The sequence below is a fragment of the Genypterus blacodes genome, unplaced genomic scaffold (assembly GCF_046128005.1).
Source record: "Genypterus blacodes isolate CSIRO-AG114 ecotype Tasmania unplaced genomic scaffold, CSIRO-AGI_Gbla_v1 ptg000005l_1, whole genome shotgun sequence".
Classification (NCBI taxonomy): Eukaryota; Metazoa; Chordata; class Actinopteri; order Ophidiiformes; family Ophidiidae; genus Genypterus; species Genypterus blacodes.
Genome location: NW_027466819.1, coordinates 3,441,047 through 3,462,500, shown reverse-complemented (window position 1 = coordinate 3,462,500; position 21,454 = coordinate 3,441,047). Strand labels below are relative to the sequence as shown.

The window sequence follows — 21,454 nt, the reverse complement described above, 5'->3', positions numbered from 1 at the left end:
AACACCCTCACTTCTTCTTTTTTTGCTTTTGATTTATAGTTTTTTTTTTCCAAATATACTATGCTTGCCAAACGCACGTACGCACACACACACACACACACACACACACACACACACACACACACACACACACACACACACACACACACAGATCATCTTTGTCATCACATTAAAGTGCAGCTTTCTGTGGTTTCCTATCTTGGTACATTGTTCTGTTTACTCCATCTATCTACAGACAGATTGACAGATATAAGGATTAGTTATTAGTTTGATCGTGGTTGAATCAAACCCTTCGTGGTTAAAAAGGGCGCTGCCTCACAGAAACAAAGATCCTGCGGTCGAATCCAAACGGCTGGAGGTAGTTGGTCCCGTGCCTGTGCAGGATTCCTCCCCCAGTCCACAAACATCCAGGTTAAGTCAATCGGAAACTCTAAATGAGTGTGTGTGTGTGTGTGTGTGTGTGTGTGTGTGTGTGTGTGTGTGTGTGTGTGTGTGTGTGTGTGTGTGTGTGTGTGTGTGTGTGTGTGTGTGTGTGTGTGTGTGTGTGTCAGCCCGGTGATAGCCTGGTTACCTGCCTCCCATCCCATGACGGTTGCCGTAGGATCCAGCCCCCGCGACCCTGAACAGGATAAGCAGGCAGAGATAACAGACGGGTGGATAATTAGCCGACGCTCCGCTTTCCTTTTACATCTTTGGAATGGAACTCTGAGCTACGGCCGGCTGTAAGTCACAAAAACTAGATACAGATTGAATACATTGATATTAGGCGAAAGCAGAAGTAAGAGACGCAAAGGGTCAAAGCCATGGTGACACCGGCGGCGTGTTGTTGAGGAGGATGTGGGGGAGAGGATGTGACGTAAGAGGGAGTTCACAATGTGCAACGTTTCCTGAAAAGATGAGTTTTAAGTCTTTGTTAGATTGGACAAGGTAGGAAGTCACGTGGAGCCACATTCAGTCAACCGGGGCGGGAATCCAACGGGTTGACTCTGCGGCGGTGCTGCTTGTGCGTCTGATCTGTGTGCCGCTCCTCCGTCAGGCAGAGAGCGGAGCCGGGTTCCAACTTCAGCTGTTCAAATAAAAGCAGGCGCGTTGTTTCTGGAGATAGGATGTTTGTGAAAGTGAAAAGAAGCCAGTGGGAACGGTGTGAACCTGGAGCAGCACCACCCGGGCCCAGGTCAGCCTCTCAGTGTGAACCAGGGCACAGACGTCTCTCGATCCTCCTGGCCGCCAGCGTCAGTGTCTGGGAAAAGCAGCAGGCTGTGTTGTTGTTGTAGGCGAGGAGCGAGAGTCCCTGCGTCATGAAGTGATACTCAGCACAACCTGCATGTTTACTGGAGATTGAAAGTAACGTCTAAGCTTTTTGGTTGTTTCTTGCCAAATTGAGGAATATTCTTGTTTGATGTTTCCCACAGACTTGGAGTGCATAATGACAGCAGGAAGCCCTCTGTGGACGTTTACCCACAATGCTTTGCATATGAGGTGGGTGAGATTATTTTTTTGACTGATATTTGGATGCTTTTTTTTTTTTTTTTTTTTTTTTTCCAGTTTTTTTGTGTTTTTGACTATTTTGCCCTCGTCCCTGTGAGAGCCTGTGTGTGAGTTAAAGGCCTGCTAGCTCCTCATCTGCTTCACTCTCTTAGGTCCGTTAACATGCAGGCGTGGTTCATTCCTTTATGATAACTATAAAGACGTGTGACTGAGGCTGGACCAAAGCCTGGAATTTGAATTGTGAGTCATTTGTTGTGTTTTTTATTGAGGGAGGGGGGCGGGGAGAGGGAGAGGGAGAGAGAGGGAGAGAGGGAGAGAGAGAGAGGGAGAGAGAGACAGAGAGAGAGAAAGTTTAAACTAGCAGAAGTTGTGTAGGATTGAAGGTAACGGTTCCACAGACGGCTCCTCTCCTCAGCCCCTCCCCTCTGCACTCCATGGGGGGGAGGGGCTTAGAGGACTTACCTGTTGGGCTCAGCTTCACTGCAAACCAGACAAAAAGCTCACGGGGTTAGGGTTAGACACGACGTCATGTAAAGAGAAAGAAAAGGACGGTGTGTGTGTGTGTGTGTGTGTACACTTGTGTTGACCTACCTGGAGCACCATTGTCACAACCAGCACATACTGCACTGTCAGTCTCTCTCTCTTTCTCTCTGTCTCTCTGTCTCTCTCTTTCTCTCTCTCTCTCTCTCTCTTTCTCTCTCTCTCTCTCCCTATCTCTCTCTCTCTCTCTCCCCCTATCTCTCTCTCTCTTTCGCTCTCTCATTGTTCTAACACTTGCTGACTGTACAGCTTAACTCTGAGGTGGATCTGCTCTGTCTCACACTTACATTTATACACTAAATATCTTATAACTCCATTGTGCTCACACCGAGAAGATGCTTTTACTTTGACAATCAGAAATATCCATAAACAATTGTACTATGCAGAGCTAGTCACCGTGCAGAATTGTGTAATATATAAAAACAAGGAGTTAGAGAAAGAAAAGTATCAGTTAAGGGGTGAACAAGAGAAAGAATGTGTTTATTCTGTCCATCAGCTACTGGGAGGGAGGAGTGACTGTACTGTATGTATGTGTGTTGTGGGAGGAGTCAGGAGCGGCGTGTGTGTGTGTGTGTCTGTGGCCCGTGCATGCTGGGGGAGGGGGAGGGCGAGAGAGAGAGAGGGAGCGAGAGAGAGAGAGAGAGAGAGAGAGAGAGAGAGAGAGAGGGGATTTGTGGCATGTAGTTTGTCAGCTGTCATTAGGCACAGATGACACACAGGGAGGTAATCTCAGAGAGAAGAGAGGGGAAAACACAGCAAGTGACCGTGAGTGCTCGTGTGTGTGTGTGTGTGTGTGTGCGCGGGTTTTTAGTGTTGCGGTGAGTGTGTGTGTAAATGTGTTGTAAAAACCAGTGTGGCAGCCTGGCCGGCACATGAGAGGTAGATATGGACTGGTTCACCCAAAGCAGAGGTAAGAGAGTCTCACACTCTATTCTGTTCAGTTCTATTCTATTCTATCCATTTATGAGGCATTTAAAGGGCCAGTCTGTGCTTTTTCACCATGTGCATTTAAGCTATTCTCCCATAATCCTATCCTTGTTCATTGTAATACAGGCCAGTTAAAGTGCTGCGGTGGAAAGAACAGATATAAACAAACATCAGACTTTATTAACAATTTCTATTTCCACGTATGAAGTGACATAAAGGCTTTTAACCCAGTTTCAGAGGGACGTTAGGTCTTGAAACGTAGAGATGTTGCTGTTATGTTTGGAACATTAATCCTGCCTTAATTATAAAAACACAGGGAAATAACCCCTTATCATGTTGTGTCATTGAATTGGGCTCTGAATTGTGTACAGTAGGTTGTATTAGTAACAATGACATCATGATTCTGTGTGTGTTTGTCACTAAATGATGATGTAGTTTGATGTTCACAGTGAGCTCGACTGTCTGTCTTAGTCAAGCTCGGACTTTGAGCTGTCAGGTATTATTGCAGTTCTGACAGTGCGGGCATGTGTCTGTGTGTGTGTGTGTGTGTGTGTGTGTGTGTGTGTGTGTGTGTGTGTGTGTGTGTGTTGGGGAGGAGTTATGAATGACTGGTCTCACACACACGCAGAGTGCACAGTCAGCAGGCCTGTAGCTGGTCTGTCACCTGAGGTCTAACCAGCCAACTGTTTACTCTGTTTGTCCTGATAGCATCACAAATGTTTTCAACCCTCATTCAGAAAGCAAAGGGTTTGTGAGCCTCGCTGCGTGTGTGTGCGTGTGTGTGTGTGTGCGTGTGTGTGTGTGTGTGTGTGTGTGTGTGTGTCATCAAATTCAATAACGCAGAGGAACAGTTCTGTGGAATTTGATGGAGCACTTATTGTGTTTGCGTCTCCGTGAGCTCAAACAGATACGAGTCGATTGCCATTGTCAAACACAAACGTGAGCTTTCCAGAATCCCATTGTGACGGTTTCGTTCGGTCGTTACGCACCGTGGCTCCTTGGTGACACACTTCCAGATATTACCCATTTATTGAACCCATTTACACCCTGTGTGTGTTTTTAGAGATAAAGACTAAAGGAGGTATTTTCTGCACTGAGGCGTGAGCAGAGTGCTCAGCTGTCACTCTATGTTAATTTTCACACGGCTCTAAGCCAATCAGTGGGCTCGGGGTGGAGTTTGACCCCCAGGCGTGAAACTCCACCGGTGTCTTGAGAGTGTTTGCTTTCAGTTTTGTGTCACGTTTTTGTGTTCCAGCTGTGTGTGTGTTCATTAATTACCTTTCTATCCGTCTCATCAGTGTGTTAGAGGGTAGAATGATTTACCTTCACAAGGGAACGTCATGAGGAAATCAAAGCTGTAAATAGAGTATGTGAACATGTGTCCTTATTTAACTTGTTTCCTTTAAACTAACAGCCTTAAAGTCTTTCTCCTGCAGTCCTAACCTCTAGATACTGTAGATTACAGCTGCATCCAACCTGCAGGTGTGTGCAGAATCTCCTTACACCTCTTTTCTTTCTGCATGGCAGGTAACAGATCACGTGTGACGCCTTTAGTTTCACTGAAATAACAGCTCTTACTCAGGATTTGAACTTTAACTTGGGCAGCAAGTTTCAAAGTAAACAAATATTGTTCAGCTATGCTTATTGTAAACAGGAAGTGTACAGTAGTCTGGTCTGATGAGCCAGGGGTTCACTTGGAGAGAGGGAAGCGTCTGCTGGGCTGATGGCGACATTAAGGATCAATTGGGATGAAAGATAAAAGATGAAAGGAAGGCTGGAGTGTTTCATACATGTGTGGGTCTGCAGCTTTAACCACACGGACACTTTCACATCTCTGTGTGTGAGCATGTGCAGTGCTGCTGTGTTCCTGCTCGGGTTTCTTCACAGTCTTTGGTTATTTGAGTGGTTGGGCTGCTTGTTTGGTTTCTCTCAGGTGCTCAGACTTTGGCTCCAAGGCAGCAATTACATTTCCTGTATTGGAGTGGTGTGTGTCAGAGAGTGAGAATGAGAGTTTTTTCTTGCATGTGCAAATTAGTGCGCATGTAAAATAGCATGAGGTGTGTGTGTATGTGTGTGTGTATGTATGTGTCACACAGTGTTAGTGTTGCGTCTGTGCACACATGGGAAAGTGTTGGTTTTGTGTATGGCCCACGGCCCTCTGTGTGTGTGTGTGTGTGTGTGTGTGTGTGTGTGTGTGTGTGTGTGTGTGTGTGTGTGTGCGCACGTGCTTACAAATGAGCAATTGAGTTGGCATCCGGGCAGGCATGTTCAATGCTATTGATCCTAGTCCATAATCGATCAGGCTATTGTGTTTCATGAAGCTGCATATGCAGAGTAATGAGCAGCTGCTGCCTCAGCCGCCTGTAAACAAGCTGTTTCTAAACGTCTTGATTTCCATGAAAGATGTTCTTTTCATGCGTCCATATTTGTCGCATTGTGTACTTTTCTGTAGCGATCCCCTGTCAGCAGCCGCTGTGTGTGTGTGTGTGTGTGTGGGGCTGTTGACGTCTTCTTCTCCTCTCGGTTTGGAGTGATTCACTGTTTGAGTTGTTACAATGTTCCAACACTGAGTAACAGTGAAACAGTTCAGCACTTTAACTGCCAAACAAAGGCAGTTTATGTTCTGAACCTTCTGATTCCTTCTCATTAATTTTCCATTTCTTTCTGTGATCACATGTCCGAGGCCGTCAAAGGTCAGGATTTGTTGGTTTTACTATTTAATATTGAAAATAAGAGGCTGTGTCAGCAGTGGGAAGACAGATCTTACACATATGTCAATGTGCTAATCGCTAAGTGGTGTGTGTGTTTTGCTGTGGACTCTTTGGGACCCCACAGTGGGACCCCACAGTGGGACCCCACAGTGGGACCCCACAGTGGGACCCCACTTTGGTAACAGTGCTTATGTTTAGATGTTCATGAACGTCTACATGCCCACAATAGTCCAACTAGACTGTCTAAGACAAGAGACCCAACCAAGATGTGAACGTGAGCCGTGTTCAGAACAAGTCCAGTTCTAATCCTGTGTACTTATAGGACACTGAAGCTTTCCACTTGACTCAGCACATCCTCATGCATGTACTCACCCCTCAAATGCTCACATCCATACCTGTAAAACATGAATTTAGCTATTTGCTGCCGTCTATTCCATGATGTTCATCTTGTCCAGGATCTTCTGTCCTGGGCCGCCTCTCTTAGCCGGACTAATTTTAGCCAGATTAAGGTCTTAGTCAGACTGTTGTGTGCGTTAACGTGTTCAGGTCTCTTGGACGGGACCGTTGCAGTGTGTGTGTATACGTACATGCACACAGATACGTTGATGTCCGCGGTTCTTTTTAAATAACCGCTTCACTGCTACGGAATGATCAAAGCATTCATTTGTGCCGTTATCCAAACAGTAATCAGTCGGTGTTTGTTGAGACATGGGTGTTGGGTTTGGAGTGGCAGGTGAGCCAATAAAGAGCCCTGGTTGGAGTGTGTCCAGTTTGGATTTTACAGCAGCACAGCACACAGAAAGGCGTTTGCTTTCCTTTCCGGCGCTCCGGTGTCAGGATTTTGTGGAAACTTTGACCAGGTATCAATAAAGGCAGCAGAGAGGCAGAGAGGGAGAGAGACAGAGGGGCAGAGAGGCAGAGAGGCAGAGAGGCAGAGAGACAGAGAGGCAGAGAGACAGAGAGACAGAGAGGCAGAGAGACAGAGGGGCAGAGAGGCAGAAAGACAGAGAGGCAGAGAGACAGAGAGACAGAGAGGCAGAGAAGCAGAGAGACAGAGAGGCAGAGGGGCAGAGAGGCAGAGGGGCAGAGAGGCAGAGAGGCAGAGGGGCAGAGAGGCAGAGAGACAGAGAGACAGAGAGACAGAGAGGCAGAGAGACAGAGGGGCAGAGAGGCAGAGAGGCAGAGAGGCAGACGGCCCTGCTGTCGCCCTGACCCAAACCTGAATCCTATTTCTAACTTCAGCCTTATCTCCATAGGTCGCACACGTACACAAGTATCAGTGAATTTAAGCAATTCCATCAACGTTGACATTTACACAACCTTTGAAGTTTTTTGCATTATGTCTCATTTCCTGTCGTACATTGTCATCATCAGGTTTGTTGATGATTTGTTTCACAGACTAAAAACTTCATCCCCATTCTGTGCAGTTCCCTGTACAGAAGCACATACCAACATTCTGTAGAACTGCACTTGCTTCCTTTAGTGTTGAGCCGTTGGTTCTAATCCCACTGGGTAAATGAAGTTGATTGATTGGTTGAGTTCCTTGATCTACTGGGCCAAACTCTGGCCTAGTAACGGCACGCTTTTGACTTGTTTTCATAAAAGAGTGTTGTTGTGAGTGAGGAATGACTTTTCCGTCAGCAGGATATCTACAAAACACACAAATGGATTTCCATGACATTTGGAGGACAGCCAGGCCTTGAGCCAACAAACCTTTGATTAGATTTCAGCACAGATAGCAACGGGAGCAATACTATTAAATACATTTATCTGTAAAACTATGAGATTGAGACCTGATTCTAAATCAAACATGTACACATATTATACTTGTTATTGCAGTGACTGGGATGATGGCAGAGGTGTTTGTGTTTGTACTGGTGAGGAGCCTCAGTGTGTTCAATGGAGGCAGCAGTACAGGTTTGTGCTCTCACTACTGTAGCTCATCACGTTGTGTTAGTTGCTGCTAGCTTTTAGCATTATTTAATGATAATCTACTGACAACATTTGGGTGTATGAATGATGAAATTGAAATGGAACAACTAAGGAGTACATTGCACCATGTGAGGAGCACAGTTAGGACTACAGGTACATGTGCAGCCCTCGTGGGGGCTAAATTGTACTTTAAGGTGCTAATATCCACCTGATGGCAAATAGCATTGTGCTCCAAAAGATGCAATTCTGCTCTTCCTGAGACTTAAGATGTAGAATGGAGGCTATAATCTTTGATGCCTCCCAGAGAGATAAAGCAACTACATAAATAACATGCCTGTTGTCCCCGGCAACAGACGCTAAGCTACCCTCCATAAAGCCACCGGCTCAGAGCACCATCAGTGGACAATAGAGATGATCACACACACACACACACGGACGTGGATGTTGTGACGCACGGATGCACTCACACACACGCACACACAGGATGCATATGATCCAGGCCCTTCAGGGTAGGAGAAGCGGGCGCTCTTAATCCAGCTGTAGCCAGGTATTCAATCTTCTTTATGTTTGTGTGTGATGGGAGGTTTTGCCGGCTCAGACTGCGGCCTTGACAGAGGCTTTAGCCGGTCCCACCTCTCATCCACTGGTGTCAAAGCGCACGTTGTCATGTTTACATCCCCCCAAGTGCCACCTTCTATCAGCCTTTGGTTTGGTCCCATCTAACGTCCTTCCATATGAGTTTTCAGGGTTTTTGAGGCTAATCGGTCTTTATTGAGACATAACAGGACATCATTTTGGGAAAGGTGATATAATCTGCTGCAACAACTAACTAATCAGCTATATATGGAGACTTGGAGGTCTCATTTGAACAAAAAGCCTCACTGCAGCCTCTTATTTACCTCACAGTGGTCACCAAACACATTTCATAATTACATTTAACGTATTTAGTCAAGGCTCTTATCCGGACTGATAGTTCTCCAATAATTAAGTTGTCATATTAGGGTCCTAGAGACTCGCCTTGTCCTCTATATTAACAAGTCAGTGTTGTCTTTCATTTAAAACCTTCAGCCCCTCTAAAGCAAACAGGAGCCAAACTGTTGCAGTGTTATTATTTTCCAGCCAAGGAGTTTCCACTGTGCTTGCAAAAACACATTAGCTTTAATTTAGTGTTGTGAGTCATTACGTAAGCCTAACATGGCCAGTGTCACTTTTTTGTTACATCCGCAAAACCACAATTACCGTGCAAGCTCACGTCTGAAGATGAGTCGCTACGTGAACGGCAAGCCGAGTGCATTTTCCTCGCACGGCAACTATCATTTTGTCAGTAGGACTGAAATGGAAATGCAAATAGTAGATGTCACATTTAAGATAACATTTGCTATTCAAATTATGTTTAAAGATTGTTGTTCCATTTCTCTATGCAGCACACGGCAGCTTCATATACTGTATGTTTCTATGTGTTTATGTGGGCCCTAGCAACAGACGCACCTGCCCTTCTTGTCATTTCATTCTATGTTATTTCCTCGGGTGTTTCAAAGCCAATGTCGTAAATTATTCCTGTTTTATTGAGCTATATTTCTGGACATTCAAACACAACTGTAGAATATGATTGAACTGCAGCAGTAAACAACAGAAGGCCAAAATGCATTAAAAAAAAAAATGGACAAAGGCGAATTTATTGATCTGTACAAAATTCGTATTCAATCACATGATTATGACTTAAAGGAATTTCGATCCCATCGTTTTCATTTTCCCAACAACTTCATGCCAGGAAGTGGATTCTACTTGGATGTTCCTTGTAAGCTGCATAAGGTTGAACTTAAAGATCCATCTACATTGGGACCAAGCATAGTGGCTTCAGATGAGGGATGAGGTGTGTCCATGTGAGGTCAATACTTTAATCTTCACATCTCTGGGTTTTTCTGCACTACATCATGCTGAAGGCCCCGAGGAAAGTGTTAGGGGGACAAATGTCTGAAGTGTACATTCCCTCCAAGCACGTTTGCATTAAGTCGCCTGGAAATGTAGATCTTCACTTTGTAACAAAACAACTCCGGAACATGAGAGACAGAGAACGTTTACAGATTGAACTGATTGATTGGTGTCCCCACATATCCAACCTTCACTGCTGCTGAGGTCCTATTTAGGTATGGACGGTTCAAAATGTGCCCCTGAAAGTCCAGAGTTAATTGTTTTATCACAATTTTCTTCAAATTTATAATCACAAAATGCAATTAAAAATGGAATCTAGCCTTTTCCCATCATGTTTTCCTTCCAAATCTGCCCCAGTAGTTCACGACTTACCTCCTAATGCAGAGCAGAGGCGTTGAAAGGCTGATCATAACAGTGTGTGTAGCGCCTAAAATTGAGTGGTGGAAATGAAAGTGCCACATGTAGAAGCTTTAACTTAGGAAAGGCAATAAAGCAGACAGAAGGTAATCATGTGGACCGAGTAAAAACACACGTCTGAAACCCTGAGTGTTTTTTCACAAAGGCAAAACAAAGGAAAGCCGAGCTGGTTTCTATTGGAGACGGAGAGAGGCCACTTAAAGCAGGCTGTGATCAATCCTCTGCTTTAATTCCTTAATGGCCGGTTTGACCCTCTGGCCACGTCTCCTCTCTGCAAGCTCAAATTGTTTTTAAATGGCTTTACTTTGTGAAGCTCTTGGCTCCTCTGATTACATTAGTATTGGACTGAACAAGGCAAAGGCTGTTGTCACAGGCTACATTAGTGTTAATTCATTGTGTGCGTGTGTGTGTGTGTGGGGGGGCAGGGGGGGGAGGGGGGAGGGGCGGAATCTGTGATGCCACTTGTGTCTGCTCGATAGCACCCATTTGTGTCTGTCCATACATATACAGTATGTTTATAAGTGTGTGTGTGTGTGTGTGTGTGTGTGTGTGTGTGTGTGTGTGTGGTGGGGGTTCAAACATTGATTGAAATGTTCAAGTGGAAAAGCGTGTTCTCTCGCTGTGTGTGTGTGTGTGTGTGTGTGTGTGTGTGTGTGTGTGTGTGTGTGTGTGTGTGTGTGTGTGTGTGTGTGTGTGTGCGGGCGCTCAGGCAGGCCTTCTTCTGGTTGTAACCCATAATAACCTGCTTTCCACCACTGTAGTGCTGAAACAACGAAATGATTCATTTGTTAGTCAATCAACAAAAATATCTTATAGCTCTTGCATAGGCTGCTTTTAATTTAATTCAATTAATCATTAATCAAATGAGCAGTTAAATCTTTTATTTGCATCACCAAATATAGTAGAAGGAGACTTGAAAGGAAGCCCTCGTACCCCCATCATGACATCATGAGTGATGCCACAGATTTTAATGGGATCATGAATGATGTCACAGTTGTTCGACACCAAAACTGCCTTAGCATTGCCATAGTGACAGTGACAGTATCAACTCTAGGAATTGTGACATCATGAATGGTATCACAGTTGTTAATGAGGTCATTGATAATATCACAATCACAAGCAGCAAGGGCGTCTGAGCAACCTTCCATCATGTCAACCACAACTGGAGAGCGTGTGAAGAGTTCGGCTCAAGAAAATGTCAGGTAACGTGGCCAGATGTTAACTTCCTGTATGATATGAGGGGGTGACAGGGGATGGGCAGGGAACCACGCTGAAGATAAAGCAGCGCCACCTTTGTCAGGCTTTGGCAGTAGCTAGTAACGGACCTCACAGTCATTAGAGACATCGGCCATCAGAAGTGCCGCCGCCTTGCAGTTATGATTTAGTTTTGATAGTTCAGTTAGAAAGTGCAGAGCAGCGCAAAGAAGTTTGACAGATCGTTAAAGGTTACCGGTACTTTACAACTTTTTAATTGACCACAGGAATAAACAAACATCTCTAAATTGACACTGGAGGAGCGTTGGGTTGTGAGCTCTGATTTCATTGTATTGATTCTTTTGCAGTGCCCTTGCTGGTTATGCTGAATCAACACCATCATGCTTTGTTATGAAAAGCAACACCGTCTTCTTCCTAGAGACACAGGAACGCCACTTTGTCCCTCATTCCAGCCATAATTAGTGTGAACCCAGAAATAATTATATGTTTGATTTATAAGGCTCTCCTGAAAACATGTTTACTACTAGAGCTATGTACTGAAGGAGGAGATAAAGAAAAAAGAAAAGAAAAGAAAACAAATAACATAATAATAATTATAAAGGACAGAAAGCAAAAGAAATAATGTAGAATCTCAAGATGAAAAGATTGAAAAATTCAAGAATTAAAGATTAAAAATACAAAAAATAACTATAAAAAATCAAAATAAAAAGGAAAATATGTAAAAAAACAAAAACATAAACTTCTAATTCTACCTTTTGTTCAATGGTTCTCAGTCCATGCTTACTGTCAAAGCCACATGGACTTCATGCTCCATGCTCTGCTCCATTCTGATTGGTCAGCCGTGTTCTAGCCTCGCGCTTGTGTGTATCTAAGCAGGTGTGTAGGCAGGTGAATGCAAATGTGTGGCCTGTGAGCGTGACGCGTTAGACAAGCAGAAGGGAAACAAACCAAGCTCTCTGAACATCTCACTTCATGTGTGTTTGACCTGGATGTGTGTCGTTTCTTCTACTCATCCTCCTCTTCTTTTCATCTCTCTCTCTCTCTCTCTCTCTCTCTCTCTCCCTCTTTCTCCCTCTTCCTCTTGAGTTATTGGGCCACTGTCTCTTCTGTCCTCAGGCCTGATTATTCATTTAGAGCAACAGATGCCCCTCCCCCTTCCCCTCCTCCACTTATTCCATCTTCTCCTTCCTCCTCTTTGCCCCTCCCCCCATTCCTCCTCTTTTATGCTGTTTACACTTGCCAGCTCCATGTGTCTGTGTGGGATAAATGTCCCGTACGGTCTGCTCGGCCCTTTGTACATCATTTCACATTTCCTTCATCCATCCGTCTACCCTCCCTCTCTTCTCTCTCCTTTCCATTCCCCTCCCTCTTGTTTTCTCTCTCACTTGTTATCCCTCTTTCCTCTCTTCATCTGCTCAGTATCAGCCCCACAGGCTGGCTGTTATGTAACAGTCAGGTGATGTGTTGGTCTACAGAGGGGCCTTAAAGGACCAACATCCTGCAAGGCACTGCTTCTCCCCTGCTTTCTGTATTATCCTTTTATTTTCAAGATTCATGTGCATGCAAAATATATCTTCCATTCAAACGGATTAAGATTAGAAATGTGTCCAAACTAAAAAGGTTCTGGGATGTGGAGGAGTTTGCAATCTTGTTGGAACACAAAACTTAACCTCTGTTGAAAACTCTTAGCCTAGGAAATGGTCCCATTGAAACATCCATGTGATGACCTAGATATCTTCTTTGATTTTCGACAGTGTTGTACTTAGCTCTTACAGAATGAAGCAGATTTGATGCTGTGCATTATCGCCCTCTATGGTGGAAAGAGGTAGCTGTCATTAACCTGGTTCAGACAGCAGAGAGACGTCCAGTTCTTCACAACAAGGCTGCAGGTTCTTCATAGTGATCTGGCGTCTTTGTTTACGGTTGGGTACGGTAGCGACTGTGACCTGTGACTATGTTATTGTTATATATAAAGCCTTTGTGATTTATATAACAATGGCTTTCATACACAGGGTGAATTATAGTGAAGATTTTTTCCTTCTTCTGGCTTCATTCAATCTGTGAACACCAAATGTGTTGAACTTGTTGATGTGCTGAAAGTTAGAAAGTTGGCCCTTGGATTGTTACTGTTGAGCAATTCCGCAAAGACGAAGGAAGAGCCAACCAGTGCTGGGCCAAGACGATGAGCCTGGTCATTTGTCTGTGGTAGACAGCCTGGCAGCATGAGGCGGCCATATGCCCCAACTCGCCCTGCCAATGGGTGTTTTCTTTAAATCTGTGTCTACCAGCCTGTGCTTCTTTTTCCACTTTTCAGTGGTACAGTATTATTTTAACAGTTACTGAAATATCAAGACACCTTTTCTCTCAACATCACACTCCCGACTGACGGTTTGTTGGGGTAGGAACATCGCTGTAGATGCCAGAAACATTCATACACGAAGCAGTGATTGTTCATAGTTACATTAATTATCCATTTCTAATTGATGTAAATATTGACACCTACTGCTCTCTCACTGTGCCTCCTACATACTGGACATATTCCCCACAGGGAGCTTACAATGGTGCATTGTTGTCATGAACACCCCCCCTGTTTCATTATGCAACATTTAAACAGGTTGTGTGTTTCTTTAGCACAGTTTATCTCGTCTGTTTATGATGCTGTGGTTTAAAATGAAGATCTGTGGGGAGAGAGACACAGAGCTGCATGGTGTTGTAGATTAAATAACAACTTCATGCATTAGTGTTCTTCACATCATTAGTAAAAATCCTACGTATATGTTTGGTATGTTTCAGGTCAGCAACAGAACTCCCAAAGTCTTCCAACATACAGTATCACATTGAATACCCACCTTATCCATGGACTTGAATTTGTCCTACTGTGTCCCAGCTGCTGTGTAAACATTGTAGAAATAATGTCCAGTACATGAACTTCATGTGCAACACCTTAGTGTGATAAGTTGTGTGCTGTGTGGTGTTCGTGCCGTTGCCTTCTGGTTTGACCTCGAGCTTTGCAAACTTCAAACTGGAAACTGAAGCTCTAAAGCACTGGACACTTGTTTCATTGCTTAGAACTGTAGTCAGATTGTTGCAGTTCACATTTGAACCATTTGTTGAAGTTGTGACTTGTTAAACTGTTTTTTTCTCCCTCTGCATCTCTCTGTTTTTGTAGGTGCTGATATTTGCTGAAGATGAGTAGCGGGGGTGAGAACACCCCAGAGCTCCCCAGAGGGGGGGAGTCTCTGAAGAGGAAAGAATGTCAGTCAGACCTCCTGGGGCCCAGGTGAAGACTGAAAACCTCAATACATCCTCACTGTAACCCAAATGTATCAGCACCATGACCTCATTACATCTTAATTGTACCAAGGGCTGCACGATGTGTTCAAAAAACTCTTAACTGTGATTATTGTGATTATGATTGTGACTGTGTGTATTTTGGTGCGGTGGTCCTTGTCACAATGACACGGCTCCATGCCAACAGAGTATTTCAAACACAACATGTAGGTCACATACACAAAGGACTCACGTTCACATGCACGACCGTCTCTAACTGCGACTGTCCAAGCTGGAGTGATATCGTAGTAAATGATTGCCCGTGTGATGTCAGCAGAGATGAGATGAAAACACCACAGCAGGGATTTACTGTCACATCCCCATGGTTTTGTCGTTACCATGCTTTTTGGGGCAACTGACTTCTTCACAAACCCCCACAGTACTGTAACTGACCCAGTACGCTGCAGGCATCTATCTTAGCATGGCCATCATTTGCATCTCCTCACATCATTAAACATGTAGATAAACTGCAGCTTCTTACGATTCAGTAATAGCAATCGTGGCCAAATTGTGCAGCCCTCACTGTGACCTCAATACATCCTCACTGTAACCTAAATGTCCTATGACCTCAATACATCTTCAGTTTAACCTCAATGCATCCTCTCCACTCTTCATGTCACCTAAACTCAAAAGCAGTTTGCCCGTTTAAAATGTGTAGATATATTTGTTATTCTTATAATCAAATCTAATTGCATTTAGTCATGTCTTCACTTTTTACCTGGAATCACAAGACACCAGTATTCACGGCATGAGGTGCAGTCGTCCATACACTGAGAGATGATGGACCATCTGCTCCACGCTGTGTGGAAACCTGTTCACTCATTAGCCGGCACTCGTACAATAGAATACACCTGTAAAACACCTGATAAACACACACTATCAGAAGGAAGCAGAATTCAGAATGTAGAGAGCCAATATTCATCCTTTAGATAAATTCAGTGACTTCCAGGTAGACCTGCGTCAAACACAACGTTGTTATCTGCATTTATTTGGGCAAATGTTTATTTCCTTCACTAATAATTCCCAAGTTCCCAACACGTTCTCGTCCCTCAGTGATGTGTCAGTCAAGCCGAGCTCATTCTTTACAGCTGCTACGTTTTACATTTACTTAAGTGACACGTTTGAATGCAGTGCCGTAAACCTCAAGTACAGAAATCCTGTATTTTCTAGCAGCTTTGACAAAATGCATTGGACTGATAACAACATCCAGTTACCAGTGTTTGCAGAATTGGACTAACCCTCACATGTGGCTCAGACTCACACACAGCAGAGGTTGTTTGTAGAGAAGAACACATTCACAGAGGTTGGGATCGGCACTCTGGACCACAGACAAACTTAAAGTCTGCTCCCTCAGGCGTCTTCCTCAAGCGTATAATACAAACACACGTGTGTGCGACATCCTCACTCTCACCTCTCTGCACGCAGTAAAACAACTTCAGCACGACCTCACTGCAACCTTCACGCATCCTCTGCTGCGCTGAAACCACAGTGACTCGTTAGCCCTTTAGAAACTGTCATCTCAAAAATCGCTGCTGCAGCATTTTTCTTCATTGACCTATGAGAGCCAACCCCTCTCTCTCTCTCTCTCGCTCTCTCTCTCTCTCTCTCTCTCTCTCTCTCTCTCTCTCTCTCCCTCTCTATTTCTCTGTATCCTTCCTCCCTTGTCTCTCTCTCTCTCTCTCTCTCTCTCTCTCCCTCTCTATTTCTCTGTATCCTTCCTCCCCTTTCTCTCTCTCTCTCTCTCTCTCTCACTCCCTCTCTTTCTCTTTCCCTCTCTCTCTCTATTTCTCTGTATCCTTCCTCCCTTTTCTCTCTCTCTCTCTCTCTCTCTCTCTCTCTCACTCTCTGTCTCTTTCCCTCTCTCTCTCTATTCCTCTGTATCATTCCTCCCTTTTTTCTCTCTCTCTCTCTCTCTCTCTCTCTCTCTCTCACACTCTCTGTCTCTTTCCCTCTCACTCTCTATTCCTCTGTATCCTTCCTCCCTTTTCTCTCTCTCTCTCTTTCTCTCTCTCTCACTCTCTGTCTCTTTCCCTCTCTCTCTCTATTCCTCTGTATCATTCCTCCCTTTTCTCTCTCTCTCTCTCTCTCTCTCTCTCTCTCTCTCTCTCACTCTCTGTCTCTTTCCCTCTCACTCTCTATTCCTCTGTATCCTTCCTCCCTTTTCTCTCTCTCTCTCTCTCTCTCACTCTCTGTCTCTTTCCCTCTCTCTCTCTATTCCTCTGTATCCTTCCTCCCTTTTCTCTCTCTCTCTTTCTCTCTCACTCCCTCTCTTTCCCTCTCTCTCTCTATTCCTCTGTATCCTTCCTCCCTTTTCTCTCTCTCTCTCTCCCTCCCTTTCTCCTTGTGTTGCTGGAGTATTTAGCATGTATAATAGGAAACAAAATAAAAGCGAGCTAATATATGCACACAGTATTGAACAAAAGACAATGACTGATCTCACACACACACACACACACACAAAACCAGCGTTTGTAGCCATGGTGACCTGAATGATACAGTGTACAGTAAATATGCAAGGTTTTCACTTTGATAGATTCCTCTTACAGTTTTATTTGTTATCTCTGTTTTTCCTTAAACTTATTCAGCCGTTCATCGTTTCACCGTCTGCATATCAAACGTCACATCTGCGTTTCTGTGCCACCCTGACCCTCGTTCACCTCTTACTTTGCATGCATTACAATGAGAACATCCATCTTTCCTCCTCCTCCTCCTCCTCTCTGTCCTCCATGCAGCCCAAAAAGGAGCACTGAGAGGAGGAACCGCGAGCAGGAGAACAAGTACATCGAGGAGCTGGCCGAGCTGATCTTCGCCAATATCAACGACATGGATGACCTCAACGTCAAGCCCGACAAGTGTGCCATCCTCAAAGAGACGGTGAAGCAAATCAGGCAGATTAAGGAGCAGGGTGAGGATCGACCTTTTCCTCCTGCTTGCTCCCCATATAGACTAGACTAGACCATACCCACTACTAGACCATAGATTGTCTTTGTACATTTCTGACACACACACACACACGCGCGCGCAAATACACACACACGACACGTGATCTACGACAAGCATGTTGGGTTCAGGCCTAAAGATTTCATGAAGATTCTCTTTAGATTGTTAACTTTGGTTTGTGACAACGTGACAAGTGGCAACATCACCCCGACTAGGGTGTGTGTGTGTGTGTGTGTGTGTGGTGTGTGATATATGCGTGATATATGCGTGACATGTTTTGTTTCCTCACACGCACTTAACCCATGAACCCTTCACACCCTCACAGATTCTGTAAACGGGATCTCTAAGTTATGATTTGCCTCAGAAGGACGAATCAGGCAGCCGACCGCTTGCAAAATGGTGTTTGTTCAGTTCAGATTTGCTAAGAGTATTAAAATATTAGTGGTAAATGTGAGTGTTAACATAGACTGTAATGATAATGTGTGCATGTGATTAGAGGCAGACTGAGGCAGAGTGCTGTTATATAACACCAAACAATATGATGGAAACAAACCTCAGCCTTCTCTCTCCCCTCTCCTCTCCTCTCCTCTCCTCTCCTCTCCTCTCCTCTCCTCTCTTCTCTGACATGATTTTCTCCTCTCCTCTCCTCTCTTCTCTGACATGATTTGCTGTTTGTCCCTGCAGTTGGCATGGCAGCCAGTGTCCATGTGTTGAACCACTCTGCTTTTCCAGCTGGTGTTTTTACACACACACACACACACACACACACACACACACACATGACAGCTGGTCACCATACTTAAGTGCTGTCCAGTAGTCTTAGTATTTAACTATGAAACAGCACATTTAAGCCCCCAATTAGTGAAATGAAACCATTCCAGCTGAAGTTCTGCAGTCTTGAGGTGGACTTTCTGCTGGAGACTCTCCTGTACATCAAAACAATGTAAAATCACACAAGATATCCATAAAATAAATACTTAATGGGGCTGGGGCTCTGCCGAAAAAAACATGATTATATCCGACAATAAAACAAGAAGAGTATTTTTTACCTCTGGGCTTAAAGGAATGCATTTAAAGCTGTTGAAGGCTTTGTGTTAGGAATCAATAGAAAGGCTTATTGGAACCTAATAGACTGAGACTGTACTGTGTGTGAGTTTAGAGTGAAACATCCAGACGGAGTTTGGTTCATTGGCTTTCGTCCTGTTCGTCCTGTTGTGTGACACATTTACATTTCTTGCAGCCATCTTGATCATAACTTCCTGCAAGATACTTTATCTCAACTGAACATTCCTGATTAAATAAAGGATGAAATAAAGAGCAATACATAAATGGGTATACGCCACTAAAGTAAAGTGTGATTGAGGCCGCAGCAGAGTGACTCGTGTGAAACAGAACATGTTTTCCTGCTCAGTCTAACGTGGGAAACCTCATGGTCAGCTTGAGCTCCCTCCAGCTTCATGACAGGCTGTGCAGTGACAGGGCTTAATGGCTGATGACTCTCTCCAGCTCTGGTCCCAGGACAGGAATGTGAGCTATGTGGCCTAATGGGGCCATGGGAGGCTTAACGGTCCGGAGGTGCAGGCAGCAAGGAGGGTGGAAACTTGCCTCTATACATCAGCGTAACGCGGTGTTTGTGATATCTGCTCAGGCGCTCACGTCTGTGACTGCGACGGTCCGTCTGCACTGAGAGTTCAGATGATTCTCTCTGCACAGACGATGCAAACACGCAGATGAATGGTCAATGTCTGCGTATGGAATCTCCTGACTGTACTTATGTTAACTTCATTAGTCAAATAATGAAATACAGATCTGTTATTGATGAGGATAGTACAGCTGTGATCCAGATAAACACATATGTCTTTCCTGTTGAGACATAGAAATTAAGTCATTTTTTGTGTTTTTGAAGAATGAACTCTGAACCTCTCCTCCCCCTTTTTCTTTTTTCCAGAAAAAGCTCCAGCGGCCGATGCAGAGGAGGTGCAGAAGGCCGACGTCTCGTCCACAGGACAGGGTGTCATTGATAAGGACGCCCTCGGCCCCATGATGCTGGAGGTAGGTTATCAGTCTATAAGTGCAAAGGTCAAAGTGAGAGGGGCAAAGGTCAAAGTGAGAGGGACACAGAACAGAACGGTCTGTATTGATAGAAAAACTAAACAAGAACACGGAGAGTTGAACTGAACCATACCTAGTTGACTTCAGGCTGTTTCCTCAACACACAGGGCTGCACCGGTGTTGCTACACTGCTTGTAGCCAGAGTGTGTGAGCAGTAGAGAGTTTCGCAGGCTGTAGATGAGCCTGGTTTGATTATACTGCAAACAGACCTGAGTGATAGCAGAATGGTTTTGGGGGCTTTTCAATTCACTGTTCATACTTTTCCTTCTCCATATTAACGGTTGAGGCTCTAGATGTTGTTTCCCCGTCTCAGCTATGAATAAAGCGATAGAGTATTAAGACCCAGCGTCTCAAAGTGTGTGTGTAGTCTAAGGTTTCAAAGTGGGCCACTGAGCATCTTTTTCTATGGTTTTCCTATTCTCTTATTGCCAACTTAGCAGTCAAGTGGCTCAACAGCAGTGATGGAAGTGAGTGTGAGGGGAGGCCGACGTGTGTCTGAAACGCTTTAAGGGCAGGTGCTCTGTGTGTGTGTGTGTGTGTGTTGTACTCCACGCATGACGCAGAGAGATAAGAGTGGCCCTGGCTAGCGCTAATGCCGTCATCAGCCCCGAGAGAGAGAGTGAGAGAGAGTATGTGTGTGTGTGTGTGTGCGTGCGTGCGTGTGTGTGAGAGAGAGAGCGAGCAAGAGAGAGAGATGGTCAAGCTCCTCCCCTTATTTTCTAATCTGGCTTTTCAGATTGGTATTTATGCCTCCTTGGGTCTCGTGCTATACGTCACCACACACACACACACACACACACACACACACACACACACACACACACACACAGAGTTGAGGCTATATATAGTCCAGCTCCCCATCCGCAATGTTGGCTGAAGTGTCTGCTTGGAGTCCCAAAGATAAACAGCACACGAGCCAAGTCTCTTGTCTTTTCTTTCCTTTTCAGATTTGAAACGGGCAAAGCATATGTCTCAGCATATGTGGACATTGCTCCCATGACAAGAATTATAACACACACACACACACACACACACACGCAAAAGGAGTCAGTTAAAAGGAGTCTTATGTATCGTGCCTTTGAAAAGTTCAGTTGATGGTTTGGTTGACTGATGAATGTCCACTTGTTGTCCTCGTCTCCTCTCCTCACCCCTTCCCTCACTCCGTCTGACCTTCCTAAATATCTCCCCCTCTCCTTTTGTTATCTCACCATCCTCCCCTCTTCTACGTTCTCTTCCCGCTCCGTCCTCCGCCCATTTGGTTCCCATGCCAACGCCCAGGCCCTGGATGGCTTCTTCTTTGTGGTGAACATGGAGGGCAACATAGTGTTTGTGTCGGAGAACGTCAGCCAGTATCTGCGCTACGAGCAGGAGGAGCTGATGAACACCAGTGTCTACAGCGTGCTGCATGATGGAGACCATACAGAGTTCATCAAGAACCTCCTGCCCAAGAGCATCGGTGAGAACATCGTGTTCCCATCATTTGCTGCCAAATCCTTGTTGTCTGTTTGACTGATTGTTCTGATGTAACTTTGTCCACCAGTGAACCACCGGGGCGGCGATGTGGCGAACAGGAACAGCCACACATTCAACTGTCGCATGTTGGTCAATCCCCACGGCGAGGGTGAAGCCCAACCGGCCTCCGACCAGCCGGAGGCGTCGCAGCAGAAGTATGAGACCATGCAGTGTTTCGCCGTGTCTGAACCCAAGTCTATCAGAGAAGAAGGCGAAGGTAGATGACTTTTCACTTTCTGAGTTGTTGGGTGATCTCATTGTCTGCTGTTTTGTTTGGGTGTTTCCATTTTCCCCCTTATGTCTTCAGCTTTCTGAGGAGGTTCTGGGCTGAGCACGGGTTCAAGTCAAAACAGGACCGGTTGCTCCTTTAAATCAGGATGCTTAACTGTAGAATTTAG

The 21,454-nt window shown here is 44.9% G+C and overlaps 1 protein-coding gene across 3 annotated transcripts in view; it reads left to right on the top strand.

Moving 5' to 3' along the window:
* LOC142999426 (nuclear receptor coactivator 2-like) overlaps nt 1-21,454 on the top strand; it is a 44,696-nt gene that overhangs the window by 7,067 nt on the left and 16,175 nt on the right. The window contains exons 1-7 of one of the 3 annotated variants that reach the window (XM_076149002.1): nt 251-722; nt 1,413-1,479; nt 14,332-14,442; nt 17,225-17,397; nt 19,381-19,484; nt 20,823-21,000; nt 21,085-21,273. In XM_076149002.1, the coding sequence (XP_076005117.1) occupies nt 14,351-14,442; nt 17,225-17,397; nt 19,381-19,484; nt 20,823-21,000; nt 21,085-21,273 (736 nt within the window). In that variant the 5' untranslated portion in view covers nt 251-722; nt 1,413-1,479; nt 14,332-14,350. Of the gene's footprint in view, nt 1-250; nt 723-1,412; nt 1,480-2,684; nt 2,939-14,331; nt 14,443-17,224; nt 17,398-19,380; nt 19,485-20,822; nt 21,001-21,084; nt 21,274-21,454 lie in introns of those variants that run through there. The other 2 variants (XM_076148994.1, XM_076149010.1) reach the window with 2 other exon arrangements.